An 18283-nucleotide genomic window follows, 5' to 3' on the forward strand; every position below is an offset into this window, starting at 1 on the left:
AAGCAAATAAAAAACTGTCCAAAATCATTAGTTACTAGTCATTATAAAAATGCAAATGGAAATCGCAGTAAGAAACATACCCACTGAAGTTAAAAAGAGTGTGTTTTTAGAGTGGCTGAAGTTAAAAAAGACTAACCATACCAAGGGTTGCAAGGATGTCAAGAAACCGGAATCCTAATGTACTGCTGGTGGTACAGTCACAGTAGAAAAATGTGACAATTTTAATTTCTTAAAAATCATGTGACCCAGACACAGTAGTACTATTACTCGATAGACATGAAAGTATGTTCTCACAAAAACTTGTATCCAAAAGGTCATAATTTCTTTCTTTGTAATCACTAATAATTGAAAACAACTCAAATATCTGAAATCATGGTATATCCATAAAATAGAATATACTACCCAATAATAAAATATAAACTACTGCTACACAAAAAAATCATGGGTAAATTTCAAAATAATTATGCTATTAAAGGAAGTAAGACAAAACAAAGAGTACATACTATGATTCAATTTATATACAAGAGTATAGGAAATGTTAGCTATTAATAAAATATATAGAAAGCAAATGAGTGATCACTTCAGTACTGGGGTAAGGAGAAATAATGAGGGAAGTAGGGATTATAAAGATATATGAGAAAATGTTTAGGAGTGGTAAGTTCATTATTTTAATTGTAATGATGGTTTCAAGGGTAAACTTGTCAAAACTAATCAAATGGGATACTTTAAATATGTGTAGCCTATAATCCATTAACATATGCCTCAATAAATATATATATAGATAGATTTTTTTTGAATCTTTTTTTGAATCTTTATGTATTTTCTTTATTTTTGTTATTGTAATGACTGGGACCTCCAGTAGGATGTTGAAAAGAAGTGAGGAGAGCACTCATCTTTGTCTTGTTTCTGAGCTTGTGGGGCAAGCATTTAACATATCACTGAATTATCAAAATAAATAGGAAATAGATTTATATTACACATGCATATGTAATTATGAGTGCAATATATATCTATTATACATGATTATGATATAGCAATCTATAGAATAAATTATAAAATATTTGACTTATATACTGTTATAATTATTATATAATATAGATATAGGTTATAAGGAATTAACTTAAGTGATCATGAAGGCTGGCAAATCTAAAATCTGCAAGGTGGGCCTCCAGCTACAGTTCCAGTCAGGAGGCTGGCAGACGGGAGAACCAGGAGAACTGACTTTCTAGTATTAAGTCCACAGGCAGTCTGCCATAGAACCGAGAAGAGCTGTTGCTGCAGATAAAATCCAAAGGTACTCTTCTTTTTTTAATTCTTTTTTTCTTTTTTTTTTTTATTTCAGCATATTATGAGGGTACAAATGTTAAGGTTACGTATATTGCCCATACCTCCCTCCCCCCCTTGAGTCAGAGCTTCAAGTGTGACCATCCCCCAAACATTAGACATCTCACTAATTATGTTTGTATATACCCATCCCCTCCTCCCACTCTCCACCTCCTGACACCGATAAATGTTATTCCTATATGTCCACTTAGGGGTTGATATATTAATACCAATTAATTTATTATTTTTTCTGAGACAGGGTCTCCTGCAACCTCAAATGCCTGGACTCAAGCAATCCTCCTGTCTCAGACTCCCAAGTAACTGGGACTACAGGCACACACCACCATGCCTGGCTAATTTTTCTATTTGTAGAGGCAGAGTCTTGCTCTTGTTCCAGCTGGTCTCGAACTCCTGGCCTCAAGCAATCCTCCCACCTCAGCCTCCCAAAGTGCTAGGATTACAAGCATGAGCCACCACACCTGGCTATATTTTAAGAGTTATAAAATAACTTATAAAAATAAAGTTATAAAAATAAAAAGCTATATTTTAAGAGTTCTAACTACAAATATTTTTTAAAAAGAGAGGGAGGAGACTTAATTATATTCTACTCCATTAGGTTAAATGCAGTTGCTTCTTGCTTAGAGACACTTTTCAAATCTGTTACACCAACTAGCAATTGATGCCAAATTCTTTATGAAGGAAAAATTGGGCAAAACATTACATTGAATTAGTTTGGTAGAAAGAGCTAAGATCCTTTATTGCAGTGGTCCCCAACCTTTTTGGCACCAGGAATGGTTTCATAGAACACAATTTTTCCATGGACCAGTACGGGGGATAGTTTCAGGATGATTCAAGGGCATTATATTTATTGTGCAGTCAACCCTCTCTGCTAATGATAATCTGTGTTTGCAGCTCTCCCCAGCGCTAGCATCACCACCTGAGCTCCACTTCAGATCATCAGGCATTAGATTCTCATAAGGAGCGTACAAACTAGATTTTTCACACGCGCAGTTTACAGTAGGGTTCGAGATCCTGTGAGAATCTAATGCTATCATTGATTTTTCAGGAGCCGGAGCTTATGCAGCGATGCGAGCAATGAGAGTGGCTGTAAACACAGATGAAGCTTCATCGCATGCTCGCTGCTCACCGGTTCCTAACAGGCCATAGGGACTGGTACTGGTCCCCGGCCGAGGGTGTTGGAGACCGCAGCTTTATTGAACATTGAATAGCTCTCTCTCTCCAAGTTTCAAATATTTGGTTTTAAGATCATAATCCAAATTATGTCTTCAAAATCTCTTCAAAATCAAGACCTATGTGGAAAAATTAATTTATCCCAATTTTCAAAAAAATAACAAATGAAATATTTATTTTTCACCATGACAGTAATAGCTATGTCAACATTGTTATAATCTTGATGTGGTGTGCAAACCATTTTAGCCTTATGAGGTACTTTTTCAAGCATCCCATTCATGGCATTTGTATTTTACTGTCAGTTATTCCAAGAATGCTTTGTTTTTTCTATTTGTTGGCGTTTTTTCAATAGTTTCTCTTTAATTTATAAAAACAAGAGCAAAGCAATTAAAAGGCATAATTACATTCCTTAAATGCTAACATATCTAGGTATTCTGATCTATTTAAAAATAACATAAAGTAAAAATCCAGGTAGAAATCACATCTTGATAAATTAATAAATGTCATTCTCGTTCATCTGTGGTTTCTTTATTCCCTTCCCATTCTTTTGGGAATTTTCCATTTCTGGCATATGTCCAATACACAAAATATCAAGTCTATGGATCTCCATTTAAAAGGAAAAGGAAAGCTTATTGTTTAGCAATATTTGATAGCTCCCAAATAAAATCAAAAAATAGAAATATACTCATAAAAAAGTGCTGCTAATACACTGTACCACTTTAACAAACAAATATATCAAATATATAAATAGATGTAATATCTGGCATTAAATTTTTATTTTATTTTTAAAACTTTGGTGAGGGAGGAGGAGAAGAACAAGAAAGGATAAACCAACAAATCAGAAGGTTTGTATAACCCAGTGCCTCAAAAATAGTAAGGGTTCAATAAACATTTTTTAAATAAATGAATGAATCAATGCATGAATTAAGAAGTCTGATTTCACAATCATTTCATCATCTATCTCCACTTTAGTTTATTAACATCACATCCATATTATCGCTTTTTATTAGCTCTTGAGCGGCAAATAGCAAAGTTTGGGAATCTTCCAAATGTCTAAGGGATACACTATGTTCAATTAAGCAATGTTAGTATATATAAGAAACATAGAATAAATTCACATAACAAAAACAGTATGAGATCAAGGATAATATTGTTTAATTAAAAAACAAAATAAAATAAAATTCGAGTTGTCTTCTTTAGGGTCCATTGTGAGAAGTGCCATAATTTTAGACATAAAAAGTTTTATGTGTGCCAACTAGAGAGCAACCCACAGGAATCTGTGGAATGTCTAAGCTATAAAATATAGAAATTGATTATACTTTCATGTATATAAAATAACTAAATAGGCAAGCAGATGAGTATACCTTGGTAAATATATGTGTGGATACATTTAGTCAAATTACAGTAATGAAGAAGTAAAAATTATAATTTATCCAATAACATGAACTGATATTTTTGAAGTGCTTAAAAAGATCTAAAACATTTCCTTTCTTAAAATAAACTTTTCTCTGTAGTTGTATTAATATCAATACAATATTCTTAGCAAGTCCTTTTTTCATAGCTAAGTGAAAGAATATTTGGCTCAGCCTATCTAAATTATCACAAATTTTGACTTATAGTCTGATGCAACTGTGATTGAACTATATTTGAATTACACTATGGAGCACACAAATTTGGATATTTGCTTACCTCGGACTTTAAAATAATTCACATGGTTTGCCACAGCCTCTGTAACACTTTCTTCCGGGCACATTTTTACTCCATTAGGAAACAGAATAGATCTCCGCCTTCTGAGTAACCACCGTCTTTCAGCTTCTCTGTGGTCCAGTGGCTGTTTCTTTTCAGTAGACAGAGATGGGTCTGTTGATTCTTCAGGGGGGAGAAAAGAAACTGCACTCTTGGGTTCTTGGATCTCCTCTAAAGATAAGTAGGTTTGTGCTACAGAGGGAAAACATAATTAAGTCTTCCTTTGATGAATGAAGATACAATACAAAAGGTAACAAATAAAGAAAAACTAACACGTGCTACATTTGGATTTTGAAGTCAACACTCAAATTATAGACAAGCATATATATCTAAAGAGGAGAGAAGCATTCCATTTTTTTCCATTTAATTCCACTCCTTTAATTCGAGATTGTTACTGAAATCAAGTATACATCCAATTTCAATATAAGAAATAAAAGGAAGATTTTAACCAGAAATTACTAATGAAGAAGGAAAACCAAAATTATTGGAGCTATTTTAAAAGTTTAAATAAAGCAATATAAAAGATTATAAATTAGTATTTGAATTTCTTACAGCAATCACATCAATAATGCTATTTTTGAAGAGAATATACTAGCGATATATATAAAGATAAAAACAAATGTAGATTTTTAAATACCTGTTAATGATGGAAGGTTTCCTTCTATCAGGAAAAGTATCAAAATACCCAGAGAAATCTTCCTAAAAAGAGGAAACATAATCATTGGGGCCAAAACAAAAGGAATGAGGAGAGGATGAAATCCTTAATTGAGCGTGCAAAGCCTTAAAACTTCCAATAACAAATCCTTACAGGAAAGTCCTAACATTTAAAAGTTTAAGAATGGACAACCACTCCAAAACCATTATAAATTAGCATAAAGAAAACCGTTGTCCTTTCAAAGTAGCTCTCCCTTCTTTTCTGAAATAACCAGCATGCTGTAAAAGCTGGTGAGATAAGCTAATTAGAGCAGATGGAGAGAGACAATTTCTTTAATCTAGCTAGCTAAGCTCTTTCTTAACACTCTCCTTGCCTTTAACAAGCAGTCCATTCAGGAATAATACATTTCACGTATAACTCACTGATTTTTCCAACTTTTCTGAATTTATTAGTTGAACCTGGTAGATTGGTATGTTCTCTAGCTTCTCCTAGGGGCTAAGATGTATACACATAAAATGTCCAGACTGACTATATCTACCTACTTTAGTAATACAGAGCTATATATACAAAACAAAATCAGTTCTCGTAACAAAGCTACTGTCCTGTAAATTTCCCTCCTTGGTAGAAAATTTTAAAATCTTTCACTATAGCCACTTACTTTCTCCTTCCTTACCAATAAAATGGGATAGAAATAGTAAAACAAACACATGGTAGTGCTGTTGTGAGGATTAAAACAGCCAATTAACTAATTTAATCCTCATATTGCTTAGAATACTGCCTGGAACATATAAAGCACTTAATATAAATAATAGCTACGTGATCTTAACTGTGTTGTTTAATTTGCTCTCAAATGTGACAGCCAGTGTGTTTCTCTACATGAGCAACTCTTAACCAAGAAAGGATTTCCTCCACAACCATAGGAACAGATGAAATTTTCTATACAAGGATAGTTACCAAATAAACCTAGTAGAAAGCAATTAAGTTAGTCACAATCTCTGTGGAAGCCAGAATTTACTATCAAATAGCAATGAATTAATATTTTATTTCATGTATCTTTGGGGACGTTCTCTGAAAAAAATGTTTTATAAAGATCTAAACCACATTTCTCTTGAGAATCCTGAACTAATCATGTTAGCAAAATCATCTTCAATGTTATCTTATGCTTTAGGAAAAACATATCAAGTGTAGTTTTCAATAGAGCCTCAAATAAACCACATTTTCAGCCCTTATAAAAGCTAACAAATCTAAATGACTGTTAAATACATATACATAGTTGCATTTACAAAATATTGGTGAATTTATCAGAAATTTATGTGCCAAACTTTATTGTATGAGTGGGAGAAAAAAGCCGAAAAATTTTGTTAGCTAAGCCAAAATTTAAAGTCTTAAGAAAAGCTTCATGTTGACAATTCAGAACAAGGGAGAACTTTTAGGTAACAAATATTAGTTGGATATTTCTCTTTTTGATGGCCTTGTTCATAATGCTGAAAAACCTTCTGAGAATCATAGTAATCTGGAAACAGGTCTGTACTTACATTGAGAAAACCTGGACTCAAATCATGGTTGTACTATTTAATGTTTGATTTTGGTAAATCACCTAAACTCTTTTAGCTGCTTTACTCACCAAAGAAATTAGGTATGATGATCTCTGCCTATATTACAGGGTCGTTGGTAAGAATTGCAAAATATGTAACCAAAGTGTTTGTATTCCTCTAATATTCTGAAATTATAAAAACACAAAATATGAAAATTTTTTGGAAACTAATGTATTGCATACTAGTTGTCTGTATTAAAAATGTTCATAAAGTCTAAAGAGGTTTCAAGCTTTGGAATTCTCTTTTGTTCAAGCTCCAGAATGAAATAAATTTTCCCAAATTTATATTATACATAGAGAATTTACATAAGAATTTCAAAAACATTATGTTCTATAAAATAGTTTGTAAAATTTCAGAAACTGGTATGTACTTGTTCTTTAAAAAACAAAAGTATAAAAAAGTCTCTGGCTTCATGTGTTTCTAAATAGGGTCATCATTTTATAAATTCATTTTAGGTTGACATTGATGTAATTGTAACTTTTAACTACACCATTCTTAGACTAACTGTAGGGTACAAAGAAGTAGGGTACAAATAAGTAGGTGATAACTGCCATAAATTTGTGCCATGGAAACCTGAGATTAAGTCCAACTGGAAAAAATGGAAAGAGTTTATCTCAGCTGGGCCTTAAATGGCCTGGTTGGCATTTCAGTGGGGATGGTTAATGGGAAGGATTAAGAGTTAGGAAAGAAATTCCTGGACATGATCAATAAGGTGGAAAAGTATACTGTTTATACAGAAAATAGAAAGTCATTTACTGGAGCAGGATAGGCCCATACAATAAATAGATTGGAAATGAAGTCTGACAAGCTTAATATATAGATGGATTATGGAATACCTTGAAAGTCTTACTAAGAATTTTGAATTTTTTACCTACAGATGAAACAGATGATCTCTCTCATTTTTAAGTACCCAGAAAAAAATATTCCTTGAGTTTTTAAAAAAACTTCTTTTAAGGAAATATTTCAAAATCTCATATGATGATCCTTGAACCTTGTTACGCTTCAAGAAATGTCCCCAAATCATAAGCATATAAGAACTAAACATAAAGCTCCACACTTTAGAGATAAGTACAGGTTTCTTCATCCATACCTAATTCCAAGTCAGTTGAGGATCATTTATTGATTCACTAAAATTTTCTAAAATGTTTACTATGTGCTACTAATATACTTACTTAATACAGGAAACAGAAAATATTTCCAGGAGCTCACAGTCAAAAATATTTAAGGAGCTCGCAGTCAAAAGAAAAAAACATGTACACAAATAATGTAATAAAAGCAATTAGATAGGGACATACAGATTGTTATAAGACAGCAGGAGAGAGAATGAATCATTCTGTTTGAGCAGATGCAAAGGTGGTGACATCTGAGTTAGATTTTGGGAAAATAAAATTCACATGAAGTAGTGAAAAGGAATAGCATGTGCAAGGCCTGTAGGTATGAAGGTACAATATCATAACACCCACTCCACATAACCATCTATGGTCTTGGGTTTAACACGACATTTACACTCATGGTACAACATAGTCCATAACCTGGCTCCAGGCTTACTTTGTAGAAGAATACAGCACAGGAAACAGTGTTATCATGATAATTTCAGGTAAAGTACATCTTCATCTTTATAGGAGTCCTGACTCTGATTTCTCCAGCCCCCAAAAGGTATGCACTGAGTTGTAACAGAAGAGACCACCTGGGTAAATGCAGGTTCACAGCAGCAGAAGGACGCCTCATACACAGAGAACCTCTTAACAACATGTAGGCAAAGCTTCCAAATTTCTACAAGGACAAGTTTAGTTATAAGAGACTCCAGAGGGAGTTTTAATGCATGAATAATTTTATATGACTAATAAGTATGGGACAATGGAAAGATGAGGATAGAATACAGGCTGGAACAAGATTAAGATGGGCCCTATATGACAAGTCTAAACCTCTTTTTCTTCGTGACATAAAAAGGAAAGCTGATTTTAAGAGGTATTAAACTTTTCCTAAGACCTAATTAAGTAATTGAATATGACTTTTTTTAAAAACTTGCTTTTTTCTTTTAATCACAACAGTTGTGAGTTAAATACATTATCTTCTCCAGGAAGGATTGCTCTGTCCATGAACAATCCTCTCGCTACCTCTCAACCTCCTTTCACTAACACACACACACACACACACACACACACACACACACACACACACACACACACCTCTAGGCTGAGCTCCCTCCAGTGTTCTCAAAGAAACTATGATTGTTCTTACCAGAGAATATTAAAATTATTCCTATGTCCACAAATGACTCAGGAAGAAGAGCTGTCACTCACTTTTTGTGCCTAGGAAAATGCTTGCTAGTAGTAGATGCTTAAAAAATTTCCCTAGCATTCAATTTTTGAACTAGCATTTGAATAAGTTATATGACTAAAATAGGAAGAAAAATTAATTTAAGCATCAATTAAATGATATGCACTGGGCATGATACAATCAGAAACTTATTTCTAATAATGGTTCATATTTCTTAAGAAAAATATTACACCTCTATTTAATGAATTGGAAATATGTTTAATATAAAATGTCGATATCATCAAAGCATTATTTGCACATGAATTTAGGAAAATGAATTTTAAACAATCTTCAAAACATGATAAAGGACAGTGGTATCTTTGAAAAACATACAAACACAAAAGTTAAGAAATCACACGATGTCTTAAATTCTTGCTTTCCCAAAATTAGATGTACAAAACAATTAATAGTCACCTTAAAAAGTCTCCAACACATACACAAATTGGGAATGAAATATGTAATTATAACCATCTTCATATGAAACCTCCAAAAGACAAATATTTAACAATATAAAGATGGTGACTGGATTAACAAAAGCTAAGGACACAGGCTTAACTGACAATCTCAATTCACAAGATTTTGAAATAAAATATTCAGGTATTTTAGCTTTATCTTAAATTGCCTTTGCTTCACCCTCTTTACCTATAGTTACAACACAAATCCAAGAGATGCTTAAAACAGAAGATGAAAATAATATTGTTAAAAAGCTTTTTTCTTATCTGAGAAAATACCTATAATCATGTCTCTCTCAAAATATTCCTGATAACATTAGAAGGTTCTGAAATGCTTAATCATATATAATACCACCATTATCACATGAATTCAGAGTTGTTACCTGAATATTTAATAAAAAAAATTAAGCTCCATGAGGATCATAGGTCTCTAAAAACTACAATTTAAAAATATAAAGGCAATGACAGCAATCTGGCTTTGCAGATGAATACTGGCTAAACTAAGCTATAAAATTATATATTTAGTTCTAAGAATTAATAAATAGGACTTCAAAGGTATTTTTTTGTTAAAGTTGTGAGGAGACCAATTTTATCTTCTACATTATAGAAACTGTGTACATATATTTTGGAATAATGTAGGAGTGGATATTTATATAGCTATGCCTCAAATAAACTAAGTTGAGCTACATGTATAATTTTTAAAAACCTATTCTGGAGAGCTAAATTTTTTTGTTCCAAATTTTATCCTGAACAAATGAACTAAGTTCTCAGATCCCAACATATAACAAAGAAATGGAAAAAGAAATTAGAGCAGAGTAACTGTATTTAGCAATTGAGAATAATAAGCTATGCTTTAAAAGAATGAATTTTGTCATCTTCCTAACATTATGAATGTCTTTTTTTACACCATACAGAAGGGATGCCGTAAATGGCATTTTCTGAAGCCTTGATACTAAATTCTCTTTTAAAAAAAATACACAGTATTCATACTGCATGCTTGAGCTGCAAAGAATAGAATTACAATGATATGACTTGTCAACAAATTTGACAAGCACTGGGGCTGGCACCAGGGAGGACCTAACTCCCCTCAACACCACGTCATGTGGAAGTACAGATCACATAGTTTTATTATATACAAAAACATTCCCACATTACATATGCTATTGCATAATCCAAGCATATTTACTCAGAAAAATATGAAATATTTATGAAATTTTAATTTCTATCTAATAAGTTTATATCATCCCCATTCCTACTCCATCTATGAGATCCCAACAATTCTAATAATATATTTTATATATTTTAAATAATGTCCAATGACTTATAAAACTACTGCAAGTTATTTTCTTCTCTGTGAGCTGACTAACACAAATGCTGGTAAGAGGCTTTCCAGTAATCTTAGAGAACATCTGTGTCATGTTTGTACAGATTAACTAGCTACTGCTGCCCTTCTGTTGCTGTAAATGAAGTTTCAAAATGAGTTCTCGAATATCTTCCCGTTTGGTCTTTATGACATGACGAGGAAACCATTTCTCCAAATGAATTGGAAGTTCAAAATTAACAATAGGATCCTAATGAGAGAAAATAAAGAATGCAATCATGTTAACAGCATAATTTCAAATTTGTTTTAATTTCATTTTTACAAGAAATGAGAAACTGCTAACTTTTTAAAAATAACAACTGTATTAAGATATAAGCCATATAATACAATTCACCTAAAATATACGATATAATGGTTTTTAGTATACTATCACCACAATCAATTTTAGAACATTTTTATTAAATTGCTAACTTTTGAGCATCAAAATTAAATACTATCTGTTCTGCTACTATGCATGTTTAAGTGAAATCAGCGCAAACAATAGATAGAGATTGTGGTTTTATCATAATTTTCCCAAGATGTTAATATTTTGAAACTATTAAAACAAAAAGAAAAGTCTTATCAATAAATGAAGAATCTCATAAAAAATGAAAAATCATACAAAAGTGCCTTCTTTTAATGCAGGAAATAGCTGATGGCTTCAAGATCTGCTACATTTTCTATTATGTTAAGCTTAATCAAGAAATTGTAAATTGAAATTGCAAAGACATTTCCCTCTATGTTTAAAAAAAAAAAAGAATTGCTGAAGAAGGTTACCCTTAGATATGTTTATAAATTTGATGAAATTAATAGAAGCTATATATAAGGACTATGTCTTAAAGAAGAAATCGTGAGCCCCAGGGTGAAAGGCTAAAAGGATAGACACATTGTGGAGATTTCCTGTGCTAGGATTTCTATATTAGAAGTAATGTTGTTTTTATTAGGGTTTAGTTCCATAGGTTTTGAGTAGTCTACCTTAAGCCTATTTTTTTTTAACCTAAGCTATGTTACATTAGTGTACAAATTTAAAAAACACAACATTTAGATTTTGGCAATTTCTTCCCCAGTAATCTTACATAGTGATTCATCCTGTATTAGAAGTATATTCTATTGACTGAAGGTATATAAAGTAGAATAATGTAACAGACTCAGAATATGTTATATAATAAGTAAGGTACTTTGAATTTTCTAAACACAAAATGAAATCTATTTGGCAAGAATATCAGGGGGACCAGAGATGTCACCTTATGATGAAGTTCCAGTGTGGAATTAAGAAGGGGGAAAAAATCCCAATGTAACAAGTATTTATGTACAATCTCTTACTATATATTATCATTCTTCCCCAATATTAAAAAAATCAAAAAGTTGTAACTGTGTACTAAAACCCTCATGCTTTGAAAGTACCTTTTTCCAAGCAGACTCCTAGTCAAAAACACCCCATCTTCATAAATAATATTGGTAATGACTAAAGTAATGAGCTGATAGGTCAAAGAGCAATTCCTTGCTATTTAAAATTTCTTTCTTTCTTTCTTTTTTGAGACAGAGTCTCATTTTTTTGCCTGGGCTAGAGTGCCGTGGCATAAGCCTAGCTCACAACAACCTCAAACTCCCGGGCTCAAGCAATCCTTCTGCCTCAGCCTCCCAAGTAGCTGGGACTACAGGCATACGCCACCATGCCCAGTTAATTTTTTCTCTATATATTTTTAGTTGACCAATTAATTTCTTTCTATTTTTAGTAGAGACAGGGTCTTGCTCTTGCTCAAACTGATTTTGAACTCCTGACCTTGAGCGATCCTCCCGCCTCAGCCTCCCAGAGTGCTAGGATTACAGGCGTGAGCCACCGTGCCTGGCCTAAAATTTCTTAATATCGCTATAGTTTCTACAGAGTCTCTGTGAGCTAGAAAATTAAAAGCCACATCTGTAATTGTAATTTTTCAAGCTCTAGTTTTCTGAGCTACTTGAATAAACAGGTATGTTAGTTTTAGAAAATTCTCTTTTAAATATTGAGACTGCCCTATTCTCTCTCTCTCTCCAATCCTTCTGGGACTACAATTACATGTAAATTAGACCTTTGACTGTCTCACACTTGTTTTTTATGCGCTGTTCTCTTCGAGCTACAGTTGGGTACTTTATATTATCTTTCCTTAAAGTTCATTAATCCTGTTTTCTGCTGTTTCAAGTCTGTTATTAAACCCATCCAATATATTCTTAATTTCATATATATCATTACATATTTTCAGCTCTAGAGTGTCCATTTTATTTTGTATACTCCATCTCTTCATCCATTTTGTTCATCTTTGACTTTATTTTCTCTAACATATTAATCAAATCATTTTAAAGTTCTTATCTGCTTATTATAATATCTATATTATGTGCGGTTCTATTTGTTTCTTTTTTTTCTTTCTTTTAATCTTGATTATCTGTAACATTTTCTTGTCTCTTTGCTTGGCCAGTAACTTGTGTACTGGCAACTGTGAATAAAAAAACTTATTTATATCTTCACATACCTTGAAAAAGCTTTCCACATATTGCAGTAAATATACTCCACAATCACTGCTATTGTCCTGTTTAGGAACTTTAGGGCATAGGTCCACCATGTTTGTTTTGCTGAACTCACGATGAGTTTTTCGCTTAACTTCCCACTCTACCTCTAAATACCTAAAATCATGAATAAACTGAGTGACTCAAGCAGAAATCTCTTTATCAGTATGCAACATTTTTACAAAGGCAGAAAAACATTTGCTGCCAGATGTATTATCTCAAGCCAAATTTCCAGAGACTGAATTTTGCAAACTATATTTTGTGAGCCTTCCCAAATGCTACTTTAAAGAAAATATGCAATTTTCAAACTAAAAGCTAAACTTTTTCAACAATTCAACTTTCACAACTCAAACACATTGAGTTATTTATATTATAAAGTAAACTAACAAATATTTTAATATTTCATTGTTAGATTTTTCCAGGTCCTAAGTAAATTACAAAATTACACACACACACAACACATAATACAAATGGGAAAGACTTCTTGTATTTTTCTAAAGTGGTACTTTTGATAATTGCTAATATTTGCAATGCTCCCTTATAAAATTATGCTTTTTGTTCAATTTTAAACATAAATTCTGAATTTATTTTGATATAATCCTTGAGAAATATTAATATTTGAATATTAACCCAGAATAGAGGATATTTATTCATGATTAGATTCATCAGCCTCATTTAAATACATAATAAAATATAATTTCTGATAGTCTTTTTTTTTTTTTTTTTTTTTTTTTGAGACAGAGTCTCACTTTGTTGCCCAGGCTAGAGTGAGTGCCGTGGCGTCAGCCTGGCTCACAGCAACCTCAATCTCCTGGGCTCAGCGATCCTACTGCCTCAGCCTCCCGAGTAGCTGGGACTACAGGCATGCACCACCATGCCCGGCTAATTTTTTGTATATATATTTTTAGTTGGTCAATTAATTTCTTTCTATTTTTAGTAGAGACAGGGTCTCGCTCAGGCTGGTTTCGAACTCCTGACCTTGAGCAATCCGCCCGCCTCGGCCTCCCAAAGTGCTAGGATTACAGGCATGAGCCACCGCGCCCGGACTCTGATAGTCTTTTCAGTAATTCTTAAGGTAGCTTCAAAATTACTGAGGTTTTACATAACAGACTGAATGATAAAATTGCCATTACTTACTCTCGTAAATTCTGAACTGTGTTTTGTATAGAAGCAGCTTTTAAGGAGTCTAGTATGAGAATACATGGCCTATGAAAAGTAAAGAATAAAATCAAGATTTATGTACTTGTATGTGAAATATATTTAAATATCTAAAAAAACTGATAGCATGTACCTACCTTTTACACATTTTCTTTGGTACTGACATATTCATCTCGGTACTCTGAAATGATATGGATTTTTATTATGACTTTTCAATTAAAGCTGGTTTGAATTAATATTCAAATTATTAAATAATAAAGCAATTATGAGTCTTTATTGTATGTTTAATGAAGATTATTTAGATAAGCTTACATTGTAATTTGTATGCACAGTAGTAATCAAAGAAAAACTATCTGGGATCCATTTAATTTTTTCATGGTTGATGTTATGAATAAAATTCAATCCTTAAGAATGTTTCAAACAACTTTGAAATTTAAATTTCAAATAAGAGTTCTTTTCGTCATCTGAAGTGAGCTAGCTTCATTTTATAAAAATTCATTAATACTGGTAAAACAGTTGCTTATACACTTTGGGATGTGACCTCAAGCAGTTATAAAGCTTTAACCTGTCCTAAAAAACAATCTAGAACTTTGCTTCTATTCAAAGTTATCATCTTAAACAAAGATAAACAAGTTAATTTAACCTATCTTTACATACATTTTCTAATACAAGTTATGTCAGTAGAGACTCATTCCTTTCCTTTGAAGCATAAGAAGCAGAGTATTAATGCATATTAAGAAAAAAGGATGGGAAATTTTGTGGGTTTTGTTTTTGTTCATAAATTGGAGAAAACATATCAAACTTAAACAGATGTCTTTAATGTAGATCTTTGCAGTATCTTTATTATTCTAATACACACAGTGACTCTCTAAGAGATGAAAAGTACACAGGATTTGCCCAACTTAACTGACCTTAGAATCCTTTTTATCTTAAACTGCATTTAGAACTGCATTCCAAGGCACTCAATCTGAGAAACCTGGCCCTAGAAACAAGAAGGAACTCTCCTATACCACCACTGTGACAGCAGAAAAGAAAATCTTCCACCATAGGAAGTAACATTCTGTACGGGACAGTAAAGACATAGGCCTATGCCAGAGAGGCCTATATCTGTACACAAAAAAAAAATTCATTAGGTGGCTATCTTAATCAATTAGAACACTAAATCTAGACTACGCTCAGTAGTTTTGAGCCCCACATAAAGAAAAGTTAATGGTAACTATTTTAGTCTACAGAGTCATATAAGTTGACCTTGAGTCTAACTTGAATAATTTTTACCAACAATTTACAATAGAAACTGGAATATAAAATATAAAACTTGCTAAGATTATTAATTACACTAAGTTAAAAAAGTTACTGACATAATGAATAAAAAAAGTAAACATGATCCTTAAAAATTAGAAAAGTAGTTAACCAAGATGTACATCAGATAAACTACTAAATAAACAAACCTTGGAAGTTAAAGCACACTTAACAGATACAAGAAGAATGAAAACTCTCTTGTTCTCTTTCCTAGCCTCATAAAAACTGTCAAAGAATCATAAAGCTGCACGATTTAATGACAGGCCACTACTATCCAGCATAGTCCACCTAGCTATGCCCTATCTTATAGTTAATATTATTATATTCATGAGTTTTCCTTCATATCTGTAAAGAACATACTTACTTGAGAATCCTCTGCACTCAAAGATGGTGTCGATGTAGTATGTAGATCATTATCTAGTTAGAAATAACAAAGTGATTATGAGTCTTTATTGTATTTTTAATACAGAACATTTAGATAAGCTTAAATTGTAATTTGTATGCGCAGTAGTAATTAAAGAAAAAATACCTGGGATCTATTTAATTTTTCCATGGTTAATGTCATGAATAAAATTCACTCAACAGGTAAAACTGACAATGGTTGGCTGTTATCAGACAATACATAAACCACAGAGCCAAAACCTGAAATACCAGTTAGCTGGTCCAATCTCCTATAAAAAGATGATCTTCAAAGATAACTCATTAATCAAAACGTCTGCTGTTTTAATGTGGAAGGTAGTCAAATTTCCTAGTAATGGTTCTTCTAACTATGACCATAGAGTTTTGCATAAGTACCCTTTTGAAGCTCAGGAGGATTAGGGAGAATTGAAAATAATTGGTTGCTTTACCAGTTTTTCTTTCTTCCTCCTAGGTTTTGGCCAGCATTAATGGTAATGGCTATTATCAATTCTGCTTGCTTCTTAGGGTACAGCTATAAAACATTTAATTGGGATCTTTTTCTTACAGAAAGTAGGCTTATTTCCTTACTTAAGATTTTGGTTTATAACATAAGAAAAATCATCGAAGAATTATAATAGATTATGTATTACCTAGCCAAATTATCAGAGTCCACAAGAAATGTGTTAAATTTAAGAATTATAAGAGATCATATATTACCTAGCCAAATTACCAGAGTCACAAGAAATATGTTAAATTTTATTAAGTAAAAACAGTAGGCCGGGCGCGGTGGCTCACGCCTGTAATCCTAGCTCTTGGGAGGCCGAGGCGGGCGGATTGCTCAAGGTCAGGAGTTCAAAACCAGCCTGAGCAAGAGCGAGACCCCGTCTCTACTATAAATAGAAAGAAATTAATTGGCCAACTGATATATATATAAAAAAAATTAGCCGGGCATGGTGGCGCATGCCTGTAGTCCCAGCTACTCAGGAGGCTGAGGCAGGAGGATCGCTTGAGCACAGGAGTTTGAGGTTGCTGTGAGCTATGCTGACGCCACGGCACTCACTCTAGCCTGGGCAACAAAGTGAGACTCTGTCTCAAAAAAAAAAAAAAAAAAAAACAGGAGATTTCAAGCTATGCCTGAAAATCTATGGCATGAATTCTTAGTAATGTTAGCAAATCTATTTTATTAAAAAAACGCTATAATGTTATTAATTGGATAAATTTAGTTATTCCACAATGTATACATACTTCAAAACATCATACTGTACATGGTAAATACATACAATTTTTTCTGTCAATTTAAAAAAAAGAGTTAAAACAAGCAAAAAATGCCAATGGAAATAATAATTTTAAGATGCATGGGAATAAACATCAAATTTAGCATGATGGTTACTTCTGGATTGAAGAAAGAATAATGGGAAAGATCACAGAGGAGATTTTGATTATATCTGTAAAGTTAATTTCTTAACCTAGGTGAAGGGGTACCAATAGTTGCTTATGTTAACTATACCTTTTTATATATTTGAAATATTTCATAATAAAATCAATAATTAATAATTTTAAATGCTATAATAAAACTTGATATAATAGTATAACTTAAGAATTACAATTTCTCTTACATACAATTGGGTGTTTATCATGAAAATTTCAGACTTTTTTTCTGTCTTCTAGTACGTTTAATGGTAACAAATAACTATATTACCTTTAACTTCATATTGTTCCTATAACCATTATATTAATAATATTCATCATTATTAAAAACGCCATCTACATTAAGGATGTCACCTATTGTTTTGTTGTCATGTTGGGACTGCTGAGCCTGGGACTGCTGAGAAATAGTTTGTGGAAAATCTTCATACACGGCTTCTTCTAACCACGGAAAACAAATGACTGCAAGATACCAGTGAGACCTGTTGAAAAAGAACTACAATCTTAATAACATGCAGTCTAAACAATGTAGAAGAATACATTCTAGAGCTGAGAAAGTGGGTATGACAAACTTCATATTAATTTTGAAATTGTCCATCATAATTTGTGACTATAATGTAGAGCATATATTCCAAAACTAATTAAATATCCAAAGTTACCAAGGCATAAGTAACACTACTTAGGGTAACATCTGAATAACTCAAACTTATTTACTTGCATATGCAATCAGTGTTTCTCCTTGAGGATCTGCTTTAATAAATAAACTCATAGCCTCACCTTTTTTGCACTAGTACTTAAAGAGTTTGTTCTCTTAAGTATT

At 32.4% G+C, this 18283-nt stretch overlaps 2 protein-coding genes across 9 annotated transcripts in view; both read right to left on the reverse strand.

Moving 5' to 3' along the window:
* IMPG2 (interphotoreceptor matrix proteoglycan 2) overlaps positions 1-8942 on the reverse strand; it is a 92150-nt gene extending 83208 nt beyond the window's left edge. Inside the window, exons 1-2 of the mRNA XM_012779675.2 lie at positions 4898-8942; positions 4204-4452 (exon numbers count right to left, since the gene is read on the reverse strand). Of these exons, the coding sequence (XP_012635129.1) occupies positions 4204-4452; positions 4898-4982 (334 nt within the window). The 5' untranslated portion in view covers positions 4983-8942. The remainder of the gene's footprint in view (positions 1-4203; positions 4453-4897) is intronic.
* A 1678-nt stretch (positions 8943-10620) lies between these two features.
* SENP7 (SUMO specific peptidase 7) overlaps positions 10621-18283 on the reverse strand; it is a 142080-nt gene continuing 134417 nt past the window's right edge. For 4 of the 8 annotated variants that reach the window (XM_012779684.3, XM_012779682.3, XM_012779678.3 and 1 more), the window contains 6 exons: positions 17821-17945; positions 16004-16056; positions 14478-14521; positions 14320-14388; positions 13149-13299; positions 10621-10852 (listed from right to left, as the gene is read on the reverse strand). In XM_012779684.3, the coding sequence (XP_012635138.1) occupies positions 10715-10852; positions 13149-13299; positions 14320-14388; positions 14478-14521; positions 16004-16056; positions 17821-17945 (580 nt within the window). In that variant the 3' untranslated portion in view covers positions 10621-10714. The other 4 variants (XM_076001218.1, XM_076001217.1, XM_076001216.1 and 1 more) reach the window with 2 other exon arrangements.

The sequence above is a fragment of the Microcebus murinus genome, chromosome 1, assembly GCF_040939455.1.
Source record: "Microcebus murinus isolate Inina chromosome 1, M.murinus_Inina_mat1.0, whole genome shotgun sequence".
Classification (NCBI taxonomy): Eukaryota; Metazoa; Chordata; class Mammalia; order Primates; family Cheirogaleidae; genus Microcebus; species Microcebus murinus.